The sequence below is a fragment of the Amaranthus tricolor genome, chromosome 2 (genome assembly GCF_026212465.1).
Source record: "Amaranthus tricolor cultivar Red isolate AtriRed21 chromosome 2, ASM2621246v1, whole genome shotgun sequence".
NCBI classification, from domain to species: domain Eukaryota; kingdom Viridiplantae; phylum Streptophyta; class Magnoliopsida; order Caryophyllales; family Amaranthaceae; genus Amaranthus; species Amaranthus tricolor.
Genome location: NC_080048.1, coordinates 3686485 through 3709995, shown reverse-complemented (window position 1 = coordinate 3709995; position 23511 = coordinate 3686485). Strand labels below are relative to the sequence as shown.

Genomic DNA, 23511 nt, shown 5'->3' with positions numbered 1-23511 from the left:
GAGGACTTCCTCGTGTATTTTGTCCATGTTTTTCTCTACTCCTATTGGCCAATCCTATACTGATTGACCATGTAATTTGAAAGAGTACCTTCCTCTATAACTCAACCTATACCTATAATGAGTAGTACTCTCAATTTACTGCTACCTGCCAGCTTCTTTACAGTCTCACAACTAGCTAGATTACTTCATTTTTATCCTAATTTTTTATTTCATTCAAGTATTTTTGTAAGTTTTTTATTTGTTTGTCGCATTATTTATATTTAATGTTATATAAATACGTAATTAAATATTATGTATTAAAATATACAATCATTTGAATGAAGTAAAAATTTACTTGATTATTTTTTCTCATATAATAATGTAAAAGTTAATTTTTTTCATTATATTTACATATTTAATTTTTAATAAATTACACTTTTTGTTCATTTTTCTATACTCCCTCCAATTCTTTTTAGTTGTCCAATTTTTTTATTTGGACAGTTCATCTCTATTTTTCCATTTCCATTTTAAAGCATACACTGTTAGATGGTCCTCTTATTTTTTAATATTAAAAATACCAAATATTGCACATGGTTCTACTAATTTAGATGGTCCACTCATTTTCTTAATATTAAAAATACTCAATATTACACATTGATCTACTATTTTAAGTGGTTCCCTTATTTTCTTTTAATATTTGTTTCAAAATCAAATTGAATAACTAAATTGAATTGTAGGGAGTATTTTCTTGATTCAAGATTTTTACTTCAAAAGATATAGGCGTATTACATAAGGAGTACTACCTTTGTACCATTGAATTGTTTTTTTATATGGTTTGAGTTTCTAACTTATTTTGTACTTATTTCTATTAGTAATGGTTCATACAACTTCTTTTAATGTCACTCACAAATTTGTTCACAAATTTAATTTTATTTGCTCATTACTTGACCTCATTAAATTATTATTTAGAGTACAAATTAATACTTTTCCTAATACTTACAACGTTAGATTTTTCACGTAGTTCATTGAACTAATTTAATCTTTACTTATGTATAGTACAAAATTTTAAAATTTAATATTGTACTATTCATTAATTAACCACAATTTATGATTAATTTTTATTTTATAAGATAAAACACAGTCAACTGAAATCTTATTTGATTCGGTTCAATGAAAGACTATTTATGTAAATTTTTTAAAATTTTTTATTGATAATTAGAGATATTCAAAATTAAATTAATACATTTAAACTGCGTAAAAAGTTAAATAGTAGACGTATTTTGAAACGAGAAGTATTGTTTTAGCATTGGCGCAAATGAAATGAGGAGTCAGTATATATTACTATCCTTCAATTATTTTTTAGCTTGTTTTATTTGTTTTGGCAGGGTATTTTTCAGTATTGTTGACGTACACTTGACTCTATAGAGTTTCAGGAAGAAAATTCACATTGAAAGGGGAGAAAGAAAGAAAAATTAGAGTTAGAGGTAACAGCGGCATTAAAAAGATAAAGAAAAGCTGTACGCTATTTGGATTTTTGTGACCTTGCATTGCATTATTTGCATGCATGCAATTAATAAAAAAATCTAACTTAGCAACTAAAACTAATAGAGAAAGGAGAAAAGAAATGTTCTTTATACTTTAGTTGAGAAGGACTAGTACCAATTACTTGTTTTACTCCATTCTATTTCTAATCCATTTTTATCATTGAATTCTTTTCAAAATTTAATTTGTCGGGTTTATATAGGACTGTTTCGTTAATTTTTGGGCCCAAAGCGAAAATGAAATGAGTTTTTTTTAAATATAAGACGTTTTCAAAAAATCTCAATAATTTATATTTTCCTTGTTTTTTTTAATGTTTTTCTCATTTAGAATATTTCACTTCAAAGATAGAAAATTAAACTGTGGTTTTTGTATGATACATAGAAGATAAAATATGTTCATATAAGATCTCGTTAGATTCGTTTTATCGTATACTTTTTTATCATATATTTTTTATAATTTTTTATAATGCGTTATCAGAGAAAATGAGGCTAAAAATTGTTTTGAAAGTTATGCTAAATATAAATAGGAAAGACAAAAAACAAAACACAACGGAGAGTGTAATATATAGCAAAAGAAATAATTATATATAAATTTAATTCAAATTAATATCAATCTTATAAATAAAAATATATTTTAAACCCTAAAAAATTTAAATCTCTAAACTGCCCGCTTTTTCCCTTTCTATCTACAGCCATATACATATACAAGGGGAACTTTGGGTCTCAAACATTAACTTAATTAAGCTTTAAATTTTGTTGGTTACTTATTATAAAATATGTAAAATGTATTGACTTTCTACCACTTTTTTAAGCATAGTTTGAGTTTATTCATGGATAATAACAATGAGAAAATGGGTGAAACAGCCTTATTAATAAGTAAAATGGCGGATCATGAAATTCAAGAGTAAAGTTCATAGCACTTGGACATCACAATAATCAAAGCCCAACAAGTCAACAACCTTTCTAATTTTAGCACAAATCAATAGATTTGCTATGTTTCTTTGTTGATTTGTGTCTATATTAACTACTCCCTTCGTTCCCCAATTAAGTTTTCAACAGTAATGTTCACGAAAATTAAGAAAAATAAAATATTTTAAATAGTAAATATATTATTTAATCGAATACCACAAGTATTAAATAAATATTAAAAAAAAGTTAGTGGAAAGAATATAACGACTACAACTAATAAAAAATTAGTTTTATAGAGTTTGTGGGAAACATATGAAGACCATAAGGATTATTAAAATATTAAATTGAAGTTAGTGGAGAATATGTGGGGTACATAAGCATTATAAAAATATTAAATGGAGTATGAATAAGGTTATTTTTGTCCAAAATTTGTGATATAAGTAGAAAAATTCTCTATGAAAACAATAAATAAAACACCCAAAATAACACATGAAAATTTCTTTAAGGAACGGAGGAAGTACATAAACTAGATACTAGGATTATTCATTTCAGCTTTTGTCATGAAACAAGTCGAGAACTCAAGATAATGAGAATATAATAAAAAGACTAGTAAAGAACTAAAGGCTAATCATAGTATTCACTTGGGATAAAGAACAGTTCATGTGTCCGAATCCAATGGATATATATGAATCTAGGGATAATTAAATTATTAAGTAAATTTAATACTTCTATCTTAAATCTTACTCAAGGAATAATTTGTTCTGAAATATAGCTACTAGTTCGTTGTTAGGGTAAAATACATAATTATTAACTTTTGTTTTTTGTTAAAAATAAAAAAGTGCAAGTATTGTAAAATAACTATAAAAGTAATAAGTATACATAATTCTTGTGAGAGACGGTTTCTGTAACAGGAGCGGCAATCTCGATACATAATTAATATTTAATAATATTAATAATGTTTAATACAAGAATATTGCGGAAGTCTCAAAATGCCGAACTGTTAAAACTTTTAATCATAAAAACTGAAACTGTTTAAAACAAAAGTAAATATTACATCTGATAAAATATTGTTTGCTAAAAATGAAAAAAATACATCATTATCAAGTCATCAACAAAGATAGAAAAAGCAGCTAAGTTCTCGATAAATAGTAATTGAGGTGCCCTGGATCGAAACTTGAACTAAATCCTGCAAAATGTTGCCATCCATGATACGGATGACAATCGATTGAATCAGTCAGCGCTTAACGCGGAGCATAACTTCCTATCCAGCTCAAAATACGAAAATTATACGCTATATTTACAAAATAATAATTTAAGTACGAACTTTTAATTAATTGACATCACCGTATACTTTTACCATATTCTTTTTCTATTCCATACTTTTAAGTCATTAAGATATCATTCTCAATCCCGAGAGAAGTACGTTACTGCCACTTATACAATTCGATAATCTTAACACTTAAGTAAGTTCATTTGGTTAATACTCATAACCGTACCATGCATCATAGCATCAACACTAATCAAGTTTATCACTGATCAACAAGCACATCAATATGACACCTGATATATGTAAGGGTCTGGTTAGGTGAGGACCGTAGTCCTAAACCCTAACTATGGTGGGAGTCGTCACCCCTCCAATACAATTTATGCTCAAGCTCTACATGCCGATCCATGGTTCGACAGTACCTTACTATCAAGGTCATTCAATCAATATTCATTCGCACAAGTACATCACATTTTTATTACTACAATTTGACATTGAATTTGACTTTGATCTACTTAGGTGATAACCTCTTTTATTTAATAAAATTCTAAATCATAACGTAAAATTAAGCTTTATGTCTTTATACATTCATTATTAAATTCTTATACATTAAATTTTATTTATAACTTTATTTTTAATAGCTCGCTAAATTCACACTAATAACGTAATATTCTATCAATAGTTTCCAAATTAATATTTTCCACAAGTAGCTACTAAAATCTATTTTTCTTTAAATAAGTTTCCAAAATCAACATTTTCAACTTTACAATAAATAAAACTTTATTCTCTTAAAAAAAATATTCTAATTAAAATTCAAGTTAAAATTACATTTTTGGATAAGTTTCCAAAATTCTACAAGTTCACCAAAAATCAATATTTCAAGTTTAGAAAAATAAGTAAACTTATTAGGTTTGCAAAAATCAACATTCTAGTTGTAAAACAAATAAAACTTATAATTTCACAAAAATCAATATTTCTAATTTAAAAAACAAGTCAAACTTATAATTTCCACAAAAGTCAATATTTCTAATTATAAAACAAGTAAAACTTGTAATTTCAAAAAATCAATACATCACACATATTTTGAGTGGCAAGTTTACTAAAAATACTTTTACATTATTTTGCATAAATGTTGGTCAAATAGTTAGCAAATAAAATATTTTGTACTAAATAGTGATTAAAAGTTACTTTTATTATGAAATCTCATGTGTTCAAGAAAAACACTTCAATATTTAATAACTTGTAAAAATTTCTCAAAAATATCTTTTTAAATTGTTATTTTATTATTATCACAAAAATAGTTGTAATAATTTAAAATAGTAAATCAATATAATAGTTGTAATAATTGTCATCTTTTATTTAATTACGCTTTAATAGGCTGGGTCTGAGAGATAGTCTCTCAAAAAACCCATTAATAAGTATAACTATATAAGTATTATATAACGGGAGAAGTATAAGTTAAAAAGTGTTTGACTAATGGAGCATTTAGTGGTGATGAAAATTATTTGATGTTCTCAATTTTTATTCTTTCTTAAAAGCGTGCATCTAATTTTCGTTTTGCTATTTCTGAATGCATAAAATTTTACATTATGAGATATATTTTAAAGCGTGCATCTGATTTTTATTTTGCTACTTCTAAATGCATAAAATTTTACATTATGAGATTATATCTTATCTATTTTTCTAATACTTATTATAGCTTGTAAGAGATTTAAAGACTTGTTTATTAAATGGGAATGCAAATTACTATTTTCTTGTTTGGAGCTAATTAAAATGAAAGACTTATACATAGGCATAATCTGAAAATTCAATTAATTTTTTTACTAATTACAAAGTTGGCTTTAGGCCCGAAGAAATGAAAGATTAATTGATAATCAAATTCAATACCTTATTTGAGAAAACGATATTTATTTAAACTGAGATAAGAAATGAACATATGGAAGATGATTTATTACATTGTTACTCGAAGGCTTTGTCTTGGCTATCTATAATGAGTAATGTGAGCAACATTTCAGTTTGATTGGTTTTGTTGAATATGACTAAATGGCATGTAAAAGACTATCCATATTTCATGATTTTGGGGAACTTTGAGGAGAAATAGTAGGATTGTCCACAAACCACATTCCACAACAACAAAATTAGAAATTCTGAAATATGTTGCGGTAAAATATGGCATGAGCCTATCCATATTTCATGCTTTTAAATATAATGACCCCAAAGGGAAGGGATGATGACAATGCCATTCAAACAATTTTTAGGTCCAGGCCAAACATAAAAAATGGTCTTAGTATAAGTAAATTTTCGGTTATTTTTTTTTTCCAATTATGCATTATATATATTTTTTTTATCACATTAATGTCAAATAAATCTACAAATTTAATATCATATAATGATAAAGTACTTATGAACAAACTAAATTTTATTAATAAGGATCAACTCAATTTGGACCTCTTAATAAGATGGGCCCTAGACGGTTACACCTTAAAACTACCTGTAATACCCTGTCTTTTTTATGAAGTTATTAATTAATTATTATTATTATAATCACTTTTGGAGATTTTATAAATATATTAAGTTATTTTGAATTAGTCTTAAAAAATTTCTTTCACATACGTATTTAAACATTAACATACTTATATTAAAAATAAATTTGCAATTACTAAAAATAAAGAGGTTCCAATCAAAATTATTATTTTATTAGAACTTGTGAGCACACGTAAGTAAGCCTTCTTAGTTGGGCATTTCAAGAGAATTTAGAAAATAAATAAATAAAGGGAAATAATAATAATAATAATAATAGTGATAAAAGGGCTTGAAACCCTTGTTGCTCTACTAGCGTCATTTCCATCCTCCCTCTCTTATTCTCTCCCTCTCCCTTACTCCTCACGCCACCATCCTCCCACAGCAGCCGGCGGCACCGCCAGTCATAGCAGCGGTGACTTCCTCCCCAAACAGCGGCCAAGCTGTGCTGAGCCAGGCTGTGTGTCGCCAGTTAGCAGCGGCTGAGGCAGCCGGCTTTTGCTCCCTTCCAACCGGTTTTGGCCTTGTGCAACCACTACCACAACCTTCACTTACCTCTTCACCATTGTTTTTGCTAGTTTTAAACCTTGTAAGCCATCTCCTCTTCTACCATTTGATTCTTCTTGTGTCAATTAGAAGTTTTATATAGTTTATGTGTGTGATGTTGATTTTTGTGTTGTATTCTTTGAATCTTCTTGTGGGTAAGAGTTTGATTGATGAATTGAACATATTTATGATTCAGGATTTGAAGTGTAATTAGAAATTATGGGTTGTGTTGATTGTGTGTTAGTTTTTTTGAATTTTACTATGAGTAACAATTAAAGGTGTTATCTTTGAAATTAGTAATAGTATGGGCTTGCATGTACATTATGATGGTGTATTAGTTTATTGATTCTTTCTATGGATAATGGTTAAAAGTATTATCTTTGAACATGAAATGACTAGGGTTTGGATTTAGAAATGAAATTACTAAAGATGTGTGTTTTATGCTATATTTTGGTGATAATTGATTAAATAACCTTAAAAGTTGTTTTAAAATTTAGTCAATTGGTTATTGTTGTGATAATTAGTAATGGTGATGATTTTAGTTGACTATGGAAGTGATTTTTGGTTGTTAAATTGGGAATAATAGTTACTAATTATTGTGGTCTGATTGTTGTGAATTACAAGTACTCTTATTAGGTTGTTATTGAAGTCATAATGCATAATGTTAGTAAGCCAAGAGTATAATGTCAACTTATCGTCGATAGTTGCTAAAGTTACTTGTCGTGTTTTGATTATAATTCTTTCTAGCTTTGGAAAATGTGACAAATGATATCGCGATTCGATAACTCTAAAATTTGCCGTATTGTTGTATAAGTGTTATATTAAAATTGTAAGGCTTAGTTGTGATTAGTTATTTATGGGTAACGCGAACCGATATACTCAAAATTTGTTGATAAAAAGGAACGATTCACATATGCTTTTACTTTTAAATTGGTGAAAAGACTTATGTTGTGTTGAGTTAATGATTTTGACTTGTATTGAATGAGTTGTGTATGTGCTAGAGTAATCGAAAAACTCATGTTGAATAGGTGATAGTGGTTACTTTGGTATTAAGTTGGTATGACAAAGTAGTTAAGGGTATTTATTAGTTTTATTCCTAACTTGTATAGGTTTCCAATTCATAAGAGGAAAATAGAACCTTAGTTGGGTGAATTTTGTAATTTTTGGTCGTGTAGTGACGCTTACAGATACGTACACGTAGTAATGAACCCTTATATACAAGTTTCCTTCAAGAGATCATTGTTTATTGTTTATTGTTTATTGTGATAATATGAATTGTAAACTATGAGGTACTAGTGAATACACTTTATACGAAAAGCTATCGACTATGAAATACTTGCGCTTAGAATAGTTATAGAGAATGAGAGTGTTAGTAGGAGGCGGTGACCAACCCCCTTATTTACTTAAGAATTGGATTATGCCTTACTTGGAGTTAGAATGACTCCTTTATAGGTGAATTTCATATTTTGTTGAGTGGCTCAGTGGGTTTTGGCGTGCTGCTATCCCAGGGCGCTCATTAATAGTCGACAGTGGGAGTTATTTCCATCCGATAAAGTATTAGATTATGATTAGCTGGCTTGACTCAACTGGATTATGTCTGGTTGATTTAGTAGTCCTCTAGGTGAGATCCGACGGGATCATCGTAAGGGGGGTATGAGCATGCTTGGGTCACTGGGCGTCGGATAGCCGATACCGCCCCTTGACTGAGGTGTTACCATGCGGGCCTTGCAAACCCCAATATGGTGGCCTCTTCACTGGTTTAGTACCCCAGTGTGTTAGTTTTTCCCGAAGGTAGGACCTAAGAGGGTCAGCTGGAGAGGGCATGAGCTCATACTTTGCCATGAGCGCCGGATGACTAATAACGCCCTTGGCCGTGTCACTATGCCAGGAGGTAGAGAAAAGATCCACTGATAGAAAGTTATTCAGTGATAGAAAGTTTATTCATTGATCGAAAATTATTTAATGATAGAAGGTTCATTCTTTGATAGAAAGCTTACACATTGATAGAACGTTTACTCATTGATAGAATAGTTTGTGGTAGTGAGAAGTGTGCCTAAGTTAAGTTACCTCAAGGGTATTATAGACTATGATCACACTTACCTTAAGATAGACAAGCTCTATAAGGTCATGTGTTAGGTATTCTGTTAATGCCTTGGTTGAGTTAATACTATGCGTGTTTCGCAAGAGTTTATGTTTTGAAAAGAGGAGCGTGAAGACTTGCATTCTACCCAAGAACACATGGTTCGGGTTGGAAAGGACGTAATGAGATCAAGAAGTATAAGTGGACGATGAACAGTTACTATCTGTGCTTGTGTCTTATGAAATCATCTTATGTTGTTGTATAACATAATGTTATCTAGTAGTTGGCCTTATTATATTTGATGCTAGTTACTGACGTGTACGTGTTTGTGTTTATGTTTGATTGTTGATGACCTTCTATGATTGTCCTGCTATAACACATTGGTCTTTGGTCTAATGTCGAGCAGCAGAGGATCATAGACAGGCGTAGTAGGTATTGGAGCTTCTTTTGCATTGCATTGGGGGAGAGTGATGAGGGCGAAGCATAACCTGTGTCATACCGTTATCTTTCGATTTTGTAGCTCTTGTTATCTTTTGTAAACTTTGGTTGTATATGTTTTGTTATGAGGCCTTGTGTCTTCCCTTGTATATTTGTATTTCCGCTGCGTAGTTTATAACTCTGTATGGTTTGAGGAGTTAAGTCATTTTAAAAACGCAAACGTCGACACTGGAACCACGATCCATGCTTGGCATGTTGATTTGAGAATCCGGCGACGAATCATTCCGCCATGGTGTGAGATTTTAATGGCAATGATGCCTTAGATTAGTTTAATGTTTTATCGTGCTAATTGCTCTACCACATGTTCGATTTTTAGAAGAGATGTTGCTGAAATTTTAACTCACCTTTTTAAAATTAATATTTAATATTTATCTAAATTCTTTTCGTTTTCTTTTATGTAACACCCGAATTTCCTCCCATCCTTTACGGTTTTGGTTTCGTACAAGGGGTCGGAAATTCAAGGGTGTTACACTACCCTCAGGAACGACCCTGAATACTGGTCTTGATGAAGTCGTACAATTGTATGGATGGATTAAAAAACAAAAAGAATGTATATATGTTAGAGTATATAACATATCCTGGGGATATGTTATATACTCTAACAATATATGAAAATCCATTGAAGTGATGAAAACAATTCATAAAACAAAATGTTCTACAATATATGTAATATTTTAGTATTTGTGACTCTTTTGTACGAAATTAAAATCGTAAAGCACAAAAGAAAATTTGGGTGTTATATTATAATTATAATAATATAAAAAATAAACAAATTAGAACTTATCTATCTATAGTGATTTGTAAATGTGAATTTAATTTTCTACGGCACTCTCTTGAATGCTAAGGTATTAAATTATGATAAGCATGATAAAAAAATACAAATTTAAAGGCACTATCAGCCTGCTCACAAAAGCCACAAAAAAATGATCATCGCCAATTCCTCTATTGACATAATGAGCATAGTTCGTGGATACAATATAAATGTTTGAGTTAAAAAAAAAAAAACCATTTTTAATCACACAAACCAAAAGAAAACAACGCAACAAGAGCCACAAAGTAACAACCCATCAACCCAACAACCCAAAAATTTATATACTTTATTAACTCTTATAGTTTTATCTTTATTTATGGATAACAATACTATTTTTCTAGTAATTAATTATTTCGTTAATATATGTGTGTAGCCAAAATGCTATGAAACGAAGGTAATATTTCATTATTATAAGCCAAATGCGTACATGCAAAAGTTCGGGCTAATGACCGGGCCTATAGGCAATAACTAGTTCTCAGTTATAGATGTAAACTACTATTCCTATTACACAGTTTAATATACGAATACATGCAATATGTACACGCTGCCAGAAACAATAAGGGGAATTTATAAGAAAAGTTTATGCACCAATCTGACTACTATTAATATAACATATTTTAAGATCTCAACCCCTCAACTATCACATTATACTTTTAGTTGATCGGATTCTTTGTTATGATATCAGTAGCTCTCATAAAAAGAGGTCACACTTTTAATTCAAATCCAAATGGATCTCTTGTGAGAGGGTCTGATAGAGTGTATAACATATTCTCGTGTCTCAACCATCAGCTTATGCTTTTGGTTAAGTTGGTTCTTTGACAACTGTCATGCCGAAAAATTATATATAACTAAAAAAATCATGAATAATAATAATTAAGATACCAAACAACAAGCATTAAAGATTGTTACCTGTTCTAATATATCATTCCTGGCCTAGTAATGCAAGCTTCTAAGGGTCAACATTTCATGCTATCAAAGAACTTGAAAAAGGCATGTCTCCAAGATGTTTTGATCACCAAAGTTCCACAAACTCCCCAGAATCCAACAACAAATCCCAGCAACACACTTATGTATAATCCAGGAAACATATCGTTTCCATTATCGTTGCCTCGAGTGGTATCATTCAGCGAACTAGAAGGAGGCACATCGCCTGGACATTTGGGGAGGGGATCTCCGCAGAGTTCAGGGTTCCCTGAATATGCAGAACCATTAAACAACTGTAACTGAGTGCCCGGTGGAATTTTCCCCAATAAGTTGTTGTTCGACAAATCCAAAATCGACAAATAAGTCAACTCTGCAAGCGTGGGAGGTATTTTGCCCGTGAGGTGATTTTTCGACAAATCAAGCAATTCAAGATATCTGAACTCTCCAAATTCCGAAGGGACACTTCCATTCAAATTGTTTCGAGACAAGTCTAAAGAAACTAATCCCGTAAGATGGGAAATTCCACGAGGAATTTCCCCTAGGAGCTTATTGTTCGAAAGATCGATTGCTTTGATTAATCCCAAAGAATTACCGAATCTCTGCTCTTCTCTTTTCCACATAACTCTTGAAGAATCGGAGGATCTATAAATGCCCGTAATACCAATTGTTGGCAAGAGATCAGTCGCGTTGCTCATAGCAGTAAGATTGTATATACATGAAGGAATAGCCCCAGAGATTCGATTATGCGAAAGGTCCAAGATTTGGAGATGGGAAAGTTCACAAAGACTTGAAGGTAGATGCCCAACAAAGTTGTTACTTCTTAGGATAAGTACCCCAAGATTCTGTAAACTGTTCCAAATCACAGGGGTTATATACCCACTTAGTGAATTATAAGCAAGATCAAGAATAACCAAGGATGTACACTTCTCTAATGGCGTAAGACTAGTGGCCGAAAGACTATTGTTACGCAAGTGCAATGCTTGGAGGTTTGTAAGCGCGCTCATTGACACCGGAAGGTTTCCTGAAAGCTGATTGTTATCCAAGTACAGGGTTGTTAATTGGTCGAAAAAGTTCCAACAATTTGGGAGTTGCCCTGAAAATAAGTTGTTTGAAAGGTCTATATAAGTTAAGGAGGTATTGAATTTGGGACAAAAAAAAGGGATCAGGTCGGAAAATAGGTTATGATCTAGGTACAACATTGAGGCATTAACTAGAAACGATGGTATTGCTCCGGTGAAAAGGTTTGTGCTTATGTTTATTCGCGGGAGGGCCTGAAAGCGAACAAACACTTCCGGAATGGTCCCATAAATACTATTATGAGACATATCCAAAAGTTCGAGGTTTGGTGGCAATGAGCTCCAAAAAGAGACCGGAACAGCATCTGCAATTGCGGTATCAGATATGTCAAGCCAAGAAAACTTAGTTTGGGTTAGAAGCCACTTTGGAAAATAAGGTCCCAACTTGCAAGAACCCAAAGATAAGGAGTCCATCTGAAACGGAGGGATCCAATCATCACTAACATTCACCACCAGTGCCGGGTTTCCTGACAATGATAGTGTATGTAATCTCGAAAGATTCAACATATGGTGGTGTGAAAAAGTACCCGACAATGCATTGAAAGAAAGATCCAAGTCCTCAAGCATAGATAGCTGTCCGATTGCGCGACTAATCGTTTGATTGAGTTTATTACCATACAGTAATAACTCCCTTAGTGCAGAAAATGAACTCATCATATCAGGAATGGAACCCCAAATCAGATTATTACTTAAATCTAAAGACTCTAATGTGTGGAGTGAGCATACAGACAAGGATTGCATAATGGCTGAAAACTCAAAGGGTAGGCTTTTGCTACTTAAGCCCACTTCCCTTAAGCCACATAACTGACTAAGTATTTTCAAAAGAGTAGTACTCACTTCAAAAAAATTGCCCGACAAGTCGAGATGTGTGAGCTTATTGTTTGAGATTGTTTGAGTGTCGGGTAATGAAATAGAACCAAAAAGTGAATTCCAACTTAAACAGAGAAAAGAAAGATTTTTCATGTTCCAAATCGACTTGGATATTGAACCATCCATATGATTTAGCCCTAAATTGAGATATGAGAGTGAGTTCATGTCAGCAATACTAGCCGGGAACCCACCTTCAATGAAGCAGTACGAGAGATCAAGGTGTACGAGACTAGTATTAATGCCGCGCAAACTAAATAACCACTTGAATATCGAACTACCAAAATTATTACTCGAAAGGCTAACCGTTTTAAGACTGGTTGTGGCATTAACATATGATAATGATGATGGAAATGTAGTTTCAGGTATCTGACATTCATTCATCTTAAGGACAGTTAAATAAGGTAGACTATTGACAATCTCGAACCAGCCAGTAACTCGACTAAGATGGATTCCACTCATATCGATGTATGTCAACAATGTTAAACCCGAAAGCCACCACAAGTTTTTGACATATGGGCGATCTAAGGGATGATTCAGTTGACAATTAAGGTCAAGAGATACCAATTTCGAGAGATTCCCAAGTGTACGAGGAATCTCTTGCTTAAAATTAGCATTCGAGAGATTGAGATGTCGTAAATTGGTAAGGGAACCGATAAAGGTGGGAATAGGCTGTTGTTTGAAGTCATTGAAACTAAGGTCCAAGTACTTCAAATACTCGAGCTCGTGTAAAGAATTACTCACACTACCTACTAGACAACGAGCATTGAGGCTATTCGTTCGCACCCCACCAAGACGGAGCGCAACAACCTGACCGGTATGGTTATTGCAGCTCACACCTTCCCACTGACAGCAGTCTAGTCGGTGTTCTTTACCGTCACCCCATGAAGATAGCAGCCCACAACGATCATATTGTATATCGTGTTTGATTCGTAGCAACGCTCTTCTCTCCGTTTCCTTACATTGAACCACACCTCCATGAGTAGGGAGTTCAAAGCAAGACATACAAAGCAATGAAAATACCCAAAAGAATTGGCAGTACCCCATTTCTAATTTCCCTCTAAGGTAGCTCATGAGAAGAAAATTTGTTTGTTAATTTTGTGAATAAATACCAACTTTTTCTTTAGGGAGCGGTTTTAATAGAAATAGAAAACACCCATAAGGAAATTTGTGTACACAAATTAAACCAATATTGATCAGGTAAATTTTTTGGATACTTCATAATTCATATTCTTAGACTTTTTCAACTACTTAAGTCAATGTCTAAATGGTTAACCCAACGTATTGTTTACTCATCATAACCATGTTCTGTTCATCTGGAAGTCTTTCTTATTCGAGAAAAATCAAAAGGCAAGTTCGTTTCATGTTGATGTCTATTTTTTCAAAAAAAATTATCTCTTATTTGTTTTTTTCCTGTTGAAATTTTCTGATAATAATATTATTACTTCCTCCATTTCTTTCGGTATGCATAAAATAGTTAAAAAAATTCTCACATATTTAAATATTATATAGAACAAATTAATGGAATAGAGGCAATACAATCTAATGAACCTTGTGTTTTTGAATCTTAGAATATCGTACGGTATATTTATTTGTCCTAGTTATTTTGCATCATTTTGAATTATGGCGTGAAAGATTTTTCACGATCCAAAATGAGTTGGATAAAAGTTCATTACAAACGAGTCTGAATTTCAATTGAGTGAATTGAATTGTGCAAGGTTTGATCCATTAAATTAAGAAACGTTAATCAATATTTTACTTTGTTTTTGACTTTTCATTTTGGTTTATAATTGTTTATTTCTAGCTTTGAACATCAGTGTTAAGTATGAACTATATTTAATTAATACAAATTCTACAAGCTTATATTACTAATTGCTTATTTAGACCAATCCCACAACATATTCAAATAATGTTCTTATATGTCGAAGTATTGTGTAAATTTATAAGGTAATGAGTGAATAATCAGAAAGTTAAAGTAATACAATTATACAAATTATCAACTTTATATGAAATTGTAGTTGTAGGTACTTAATGGTAATTCTTACACCTCACTTACGTTATTGAATTTTCTAAAATATATGTGAAATAATTTTTCAAATAAATATTATCCGATAATAAATATGCATGTTGATATGAAGTTGTTCACCTTGTTGCTCTCACCATTGCATGTATTATAGAGGTCCGGAGGATGATGAGGGGTGTGCAATTAGGCATGAGCATTTGTTGTTTGGAACCTTGGTTAAAGGTTTAGTTAAAGCAAGAAGAGAATTTCTAGAAGGGTGCCTTGAACAAGGCAAAAAGTGCCTCGGACAAGCTACGGAGGTGCACAAGGTGAGCCTTGTTCAAGGCAAGGACCTGGCAAAGATTGCCTTGAACGAGGAGAGGTAACAACTGGTCGGTGCTCGTTCTAGCACCCTAGTGCAAATCCAACTTTGCAATTTCTGCTTTGGCTCAAACTTTTGGGTGCATTTAGGCTTTGAGCTAAGGTTTATTCTAATATTTAAGGGACAATATAAGGTCCCTAAATTAGGTGTAGACATATTTGAGAAGACTAATACAAGGTATAGAGAGGTCGAGAGCCTAAAGAGTTCCTCTTGTAATATATGAGTGACCTCCATTAAAGGCGGAAGCTTTTAGTATGTGATCTAACATTGTGCGATCAAACATTGTGAGTGGTATAACATTAATGTTTGTTGAATGCTTAGTAAAAATATAATCTTGTTTGAGGGGAAAATGTCATTATGTTTTGTGGTTTACTTTGTTCATCAAAGCTTCAATCTTTGTGCTTGTTTTTATCCATACTCTATTTTTCTACTTTCTTCTACGTCTCTTCTCACCATTGCTGAGTCCAAAACCCTTATCTTTCAACTAGAAATCAAAATTATGTTATAAGTAACTAAGTATTTTATTTTTATCTATAGCTCAAAGAGAAATTTTAAACTACTACTAAAACTAACCTTAAATTGTAAATTAGAAGGAATCGAAGTTTTTATTCAAAAAACTAAAAGGGTCAAGGTTCAATTTTCCAATGTCTGTTTAAAAACATAATCTTAATATTAAACGACATCTTTTTATTGTAAAATGTTGACAATATTTTAGTTTTATGAAAGATTTAAAATTTTCAAGAGCCAAATCTATTTTTACTCAAAAGAAGATCTATCCCTAATACAACACATATTATAAAGCCTAACAAAAATTACCTCCATTGCATGAAATGTGAATAAGTATGTGCGTAATTTCTTGTTAGTTGGTAAATCATCACTTTCTCACACAATGTACGAAATAAATATAAGATCATAGAAGAAATAATCAAAGAAGGTGTTTTGTGGTGCTTAATTAATTGTTACCTACCTTGTACGATTTTAACACATTTATTACATTGTCCTTCTTGGTTTGTTGTGGCCAAACCATCACTATCCTTTTAAGACTAGACTTGACTTGACTTTGACTTGTCTTGTAAAGTTTTTGGGAGACTTGGCACAAAATTAATGAAGAAAAGTTTGTCGATTTAATAATACAATAATAATATAATAATAATAACAATGTTAAAGACCATCAAATTCTAATTATATCAGCCTAAAATATTACTCTCCCTCTTCTATTTTACTTGTTAAACATCGCCACCTTTTTAATTTTATCGCCACCTCTCCCCTCCAATAAAATTACGGATTTTCCCTTGAACTTTAAAAAATGATGACTTTGCCACTGGACTTAAAATTTCAAATAATAATAATAATAATAATAATAATAATAATATAAACAAAATTAATAATAATTTAAAAAAAAAATAATACCAGTCGCACAAAAAGTGCGACTGTACCTAGGTCGAGTCGCACAAAAAGTGCGATTGGTATTATTTTTTTATTTTTTATTTTTTTTAATTTCGAATTATAAAATTTCTTTTGTTTAATTAATTTATTTTTTAAGTTATTGTTATTTAATAAATGTGGTAATAAATTATTTTATTTTAATATATTATTATATTATGATAATGTTATTATAATAATTAGTTTTGAATTTAAATAATTTATTTAAATGTTTAATTATTTTTAATATTATGATAATATATAAATTAAAATTTAGTTTTTAATTAATTTTTAATTTTTTATTAATAGTTTAATAAAAAAAAAAATAATTCTAGTCGCACAAAAAGTGCGATTGTACCTAAGTCGAGTCGCACAAAAAGTGCGACTCGACCTAGGTACAGTCGCACTTTTTGTGCGACTGGTATTAATTTTTTTTATTTCGAATTACATTAAAAATGTTCGGGATTAAAGTGATAATAGTGTTATTAAGTGCGATTTACATTTGTTAAGAAATTTTAAGTCCAGTAGCAAATTTATAATTTTTTAAAATTCAGGGATAAATTCGTAATTTTTATTGAGGGGTGGCGATAAAATAAAAAGAATAACGATATTTAATAACTCCGGGTTGTGGCCAAACCATCACTATCCTTTTAAGACTAGACTTGAGTTGTCTTTTAAGACTAGACTTGACTTGTCTTGTAAAGCTTTTTGGGAGACTTGGCACTAAATCAAAGAAAAAAAGTTTGTCAATTCAATAATACAATGATAATATAATAATAACAATGTTAAAATCCATCAAATTCTAATTATATCAGCCTAAAGTATTAGGCTCCCTCTTCTATTCTACTTGTTCAATTTAAATTTTAAATGCATTTTAAAGTAAATTTTAAAATTTAATATTATTAAGTGCGTATTATAAGAAATTTAAGGATAAACGTCTAATTTTTTTAAACCTTAAAATTTCAGGTTTGAGTCTAATAGAAAACTTAAAGATCCGAATCCAATTTCTAGACCTTTAAGATTTGGGTCTAAATTTAGACTCGACCTTGAAATTAAGGTTCGGTAAGGGTCAAATCTACCTGATCCGAACTCTTAATTGCCCATCTTTAATATCATATTGATATTAACTTGATATGCAATTCACAATTATTATAAAGTAATACTCCTACGTTTTTAATTGTTGATACAATTCTATTTTTCACGCTATCCAATTCACTATTTTGATCTTTAATATCTTACTTTCATATGATAAAAACTCTAAAAGGTTAATAATATAAAACATACATTAAAACCAATCAAACAAAATCGCACTTGATTATGAATTTATAATACTTTCTATATTGTAGTTTAAAATAAATATATTAAAATTATGATATTATTTTTAAAAGCCCATTTTCATATGAATTATTAATACGTATCCACCCGTTTTTTCCCTCTTTTGATACCGCCACACAGTTTAATTTTTTGTCTTATTTAGACAATTATTAAATTAATCATTAATTTTTGAATGAGACGGTCTCACGGTGAGACTATTTCTATTGGGTTTACCAAATATATATTTTTTGTCTTAAAATAATCACTTATAACGTTAAAATAATCACTTATAATTTTTAATATAATCACTTTTTATAGTTTAGAGTGATTATTCATAATCTTAAAACAATTACTTATGATCTTAAAGTAAATAATTAAAGAAATGAGTTATTATATTAACCAGTCTCATAGTAAATATACTCAAAAAACTCAAAAAATATACTCATATGTTTATAACATAATCCATGAAATATTAGCTGATGAAAAATTAATATTAATAATCTTACCTTTCATTCATTCGCTGTGAATAATTTTAATTTTAGATTATTTTTTAATAATTTAATCTTACTCTTAGTTCTCTATAATTACACTCTTTTATTTAACAATAATCCAACTTTTGTCCTTAATATGTTGACAACAAACTAAAGATAAAAGTTGAATTATTAAAAAATAATCCAAAAAATTAGAATTATTCACGGCGGATAAGTGAAAAGTTGGATTATTAATTTTAATTTTTCCAATATTAGAATGGATTTTCAATCAGCTTTTTGAACTATAATAGTCAATCACTATCTCTAGTCTAGAAAAATTGATTGGGGGTGGTTAAAGTCTTTCATATTGTATGAACATAGAAATAATATACCAAAATTATATTGTATTGGACCTTTGATTGCTAATCGAGGGGATAACAGTGGCGGAATAAGGGACGAGTGTCTGAGTTGGCTTGACTCACAACCGAGTCGAAGTGTGGTGTACTTATCATTTGGGAGTAGAGGTGTTTTTAGTAAGGAACAGTTACAAGAGATAGCTGATGGGTTAGAGAAGAGTAATGTGAGATTTTTGTGGGTAGTTAGAACACCAGCCAGCGAGGAAAAGGAAGACAATTTTTTAGTACCAAATGAACCAAATTTGGATGTTATCCTTCCAAAAGGGTTTATAGATAGGACTATAGATAGGGGTTTTGTAGCTAAGTTGTGGGTCTCACAAATTGAGGTGTTGAACCATGACTGCATTGGTGGGTTTGTGTCGCATTGTGGGTGGAACTCGATTTTAGAAGCGTTGAATGCTGGTGTGCCTTTAGTGGCATGGCCGCTTTATGCTGAACAACGTTTTAATAAGATTTAGGTTGTTGAGAAAATAGGGATTGCATTGCCGATGAATAAGTCTGAGGATGGTTATATGAGGTCTTGCGAGATTGAGAAAAGAGTCAAGGAAATTATGGACTCAATAGAAGGAAATGTTGTGAGGAAACGAGTGTTAGATTTGAAACTTGAAAGACAAGGCTAGAAATGCTCTCATAGAAGGAGGTTCTTCGTATCTAGCATTGAGAGGGTTAAGCGCATCATGGAAACACCTAAACCAGTGTAATGTTTAACAAGACACTATAAAAAGTTGTGTAATAAAATTATTGTATACAGTTATTATTAAGTACATTCGGATATAATCTAATAGGTCTTTTTAAATAATTTGTGTGTATACATTTTCACGTAGATTCATACACAATGATTTATCACCGATTCATCATATATATATATATATATATATATATATATATATATATATATATTGCCTTAGAATATAAATAAAATTATTTCAACAGACTAGTAATATAATTTGTCATTAGAATGATTGAATAAGATTATTTCTTCTCCTTTCTTTTTTTTTTTCTCTCAAAAAAACCCTAGTCTTCGTTGTTTACTTTGGGGCTACTATCAATTTTATGGTTGATGGTAAGCCCTCAATCTCTTTATTTTTGTTTTTTTCGTTTTTGATTATAAATAAAGGTCATTCTCTCTATATAATAGAGTTATCCATTTACTGGATTCGATTTACATATATATTGGGTTTTAAAGTCTCTCATGGTGAGAATTTGAAGTCTTGTTATCAATTCGATGGTAAAAAGGTATATAGCGTCATAACGGGTGTCAATTCAGCTAATACAGTCAATAGTATCTAACTTATTTCTATTCAAAGTTACACCAGATCTAAAGACCCCTTGGAGGAGGTTGCATCAAACAGCGATGTGAAATAGGAAAGACTTTATTGTTAGATTTTCTTTATAATGATCGTGACTTTTTCTATATAGAATTACGTTTGATTAAAATTGTTATATATGTGATCCACTATTGTAGAAGTCGTTTGACATTTTTATCAATAAATTATTAAGTTCCTTTCAAAAAAATAGTCATTAACAGTATGATTAAGGATATATTTTTCGCTAGTTTAAAAAATTCGATGAAGTCTTTCCCCCCATTGTGGAGATGCAGGGGGATTGAACCCCATGCCTCTCGCATGCAAAGCAAGCAATCTACCATTCTTGATAAAATTATCTATGTACAGTTTGTTATAATGTAATTAGTTAAATTTAATTAACTAATATTTTCTTTTTTCCATGGTGATCATACACAACTCAAGATATCATTATTATATTTATTTGATCATTCCTTATATTATTATATGCCAATTTTATCTACTTAAAAATGTAAAAGCATATGCATAAAATAATAATTGTCTTGATGGGAACACTAGTACTCCCTCCGTTCTCTTTTGATCTTCCACATTACTATAACGGGTAGTTTCAAAAGTTCTTCAACTTTAGAATACTTTCTATTTTTAAAAAGTTTTTTTATCCCACTTTTACCCCTTAAAACCCCCCTTTTTTTTAATGTACCCCTTTTCTTTTATTTATAATTATTTTCTCTCTCATACTTCCAATACAATCATTACTTCACACTACTATTTAATTAAAATAACACTACAACCTCATACTTCCAATACAATCATTACTTCACCCTACTATTTAATTAAAATAATACCCACTACAACCCAAAGATTCTATCTTCTTTAATATGTGTGAAAAACTCAAAGTGGAAGATCAAAAAAGAACGAAGGGAGTAATATTTAGTAGTAATTAGTAAATTATACAATCACATCTATAATAAGTATTTTTCATAAAAGGTATTACTAAAAAAATCTTTATACATAAAAAAATGGAGGAAGATGAACTATGAATCTCCTTCATGTCCAAGTAAAAAGTAAAACAAAATTAAAATTAAAAGAAGTGGAAGACGAACCATTTAGGAAGTACCTCCTCCTAATGCTCTAATAGCATGTACCTCATCTCAATAATTTGATTGTATATATGTCACTACAAGAAAAAAAATTATGTTTCGGAGTGATAAGTTTAAACAAAAAGTTTATATGCAAATAATTTGTATTAGTTGGACTCTTAATTTATATATAGGGTCCGCTTCACTGAGAGACTATCTCGTATAAAAATTTGTCAATATTTAGAGGTATATTTTTTGGTAGCTAAAAAATAAGCTACTCTGATGAGAGATTGTCTTTCGGTGCCTAATAATTTGTATTATTAGAGAGGCACGTCTCAAGAATTTGTGAGCTAAAAAAATCAAAAAAGTCGAAAAAAAGTTAATTTGGAGATGCGGGGGATCGAACCCCGTGCCTCTCGCATGCAAAGCGAGCGCTCTACCATTTGAGCTACATCCCCTATGTTGAGATATTCTATTTACAGCTTATTAATTCAAACTAATTAAACTTAATTAACTAATACAAGTACTTCTTTTTCCAAGTGATTATATACTACTCAAACATCATTATTATATTTTTTTGATCATTCCTTATATTATTATATCTCAATAATATCTAATTAAAAATGTAAAGGTATATGCATGAATTAATCATTGTGTTAAATTAGTCTGGACTTATTGTGAATGCCAGCATATTAACGGGGAAACACAAGTGCACACACTTCATAAGCCAAGGAGATATATACCATCCCAAAACCATATGGCAATGGGAAGAAGGTCTCTAATAGCTTATAAAGCGTGCACACCATTTTCAATTTATCGATGTGGGATAACTCATCCCAACACATTGTCTTTATTGCAACAAGGATATAATATTTGGTAGTAAATTATATATAAACAGTTATAATAATTTTTTTAAAGTATTAGCAAAAAAATACTCCCTCCGATCTTTTGATATAGTCCCATATAGCTTGGGCACGGATATTAAGGGTTGTGTGGGGTCCATATAAAAGGTGGTAGTTGGGTATTTTTAAGTAAGTGGATTAATTGTTAATGATTTCCTCTTTTTGATTAATAAAGTACATGGAATGAATTTTGGAGGGAAAATTGGGTTTGACATTGTTTGAGCTTTAATAATTGAAATTAATACATTTCCGAATTTTTTATAATTAAACAACCATTAAACTAGTTAATTTAAATTACAGAAAATTACATCAAATAAATTACAAAAACCGTCAAATTCATAAAATAAGCTAAGTCTTCAATACTTCCTTGATTTCTTCAACGTTTTTTGAACGGCAATTGAAAACGAGCAACCCTCTCGCCACATGCGCATGCGGATATTAAATCTTTCATTGACTTCAGATTTATAAAAAAACAAACACGGTATGCATTTAGTGTTGAAAATTAATTAAATAACTACAAAAAATCAAAATGTTTCATTTTGAAAGGAAGCCATCAATGAGAAAAATACAGCTGATCAAATGATACTGGAACAAAAATAAGCTGATAAAGGGAAAACAATTGAGTTGACAATTAGAAGATAAATACAGCAAAGGGAAATGGAGACAGATGGATCAAATGAGTTGACAATTAATAACACAATAAAGGGAAACCAAAAAATTAATGTCAAAAACAAAATGAAAAACAAATTCATCTCAGAGATACAATTTGAACTCATCACAGATAACCCAAATCCCATACTAATTGCCTCCTACATCTGGTAAGAACATAGCCTCCTAAACATAATGTTTGGTGGCTTATGAACTTAAAACCCTAGATTGGTGGCAAAATGAATGGATTTAGGGATTTTGTAGCTATAATCAATTGTTTACCCTCAAAAAAAAAAATCATAGGGCAACAAAAACAGAACACGAAATACATGCATACCATCACCAGCACATAAACAAAATCATCATTAGTCATAGAGGAAAGATGTATCCATACGAGAAAATGGGCCTCGAACATCAAATCAGAAACCAAATCAACATCATCCAACGATTCTTCATCTGAGGAAGGGAACAAGTTCTCAATGTATAGATCTTGAAGATCCAGTTGTAAATCAAACATTCCCTGTATTTCTTCATCTTCATAAGTTATACTTCTTCCC

At 30.7% G+C, this 23511-nt stretch overlaps 2 protein-coding genes and 1 non-coding gene across 3 annotated transcripts; 1 reads left to right on the top strand and 2 right to left on the bottom strand.

The window, feature by feature from the left end:
- Positions 1-3315: 3315 nt before the first annotated feature.
- LOC130805853 (receptor-like protein EIX2) lies at positions 3316-14271 on the bottom strand. Its single transcript, XM_057670654.1, has 2 exons — positions 11058-14271; positions 3316-3615 (listed from the first exon to the last, which is right to left on the bottom strand). The coding sequence occupies exon 1, from the start codon at positions 14087-14089 to the stop codon at positions 11105-11107; it is 2985 nt and encodes a 994-aa protein (XP_057526637.1). The 5' UTR covers positions 14090-14271; the 3' UTR covers positions 3316-3615; positions 11058-11104.
- A 910-nt stretch (positions 14272-15181) lies between these two features.
- LOC130805405 (UDP-glycosyltransferase 13-like) lies at positions 15182-19479 on the top strand. The gene is made up of 2 exons (XM_057670175.1): positions 15182-15399; positions 18987-19479. The coding sequence occupies exons 1-2, from the start codon at positions 15182-15184 to the stop codon at positions 19477-19479; spliced, it is 711 nt and encodes a 236-aa protein (XP_057526158.1).
- Positions 19480-21789: 2310 nt separating this feature from the next.
- On the bottom strand, positions 21790-21862 carry TRNAA-UGC (transfer RNA alanine (anticodon UGC)). Its single transcript has one exon. It is a non-coding gene; the product is annotated as a tRNA-Ala (tRNA).
- Between the last annotated feature and the right edge of the window lie 1649 nt (positions 21863-23511).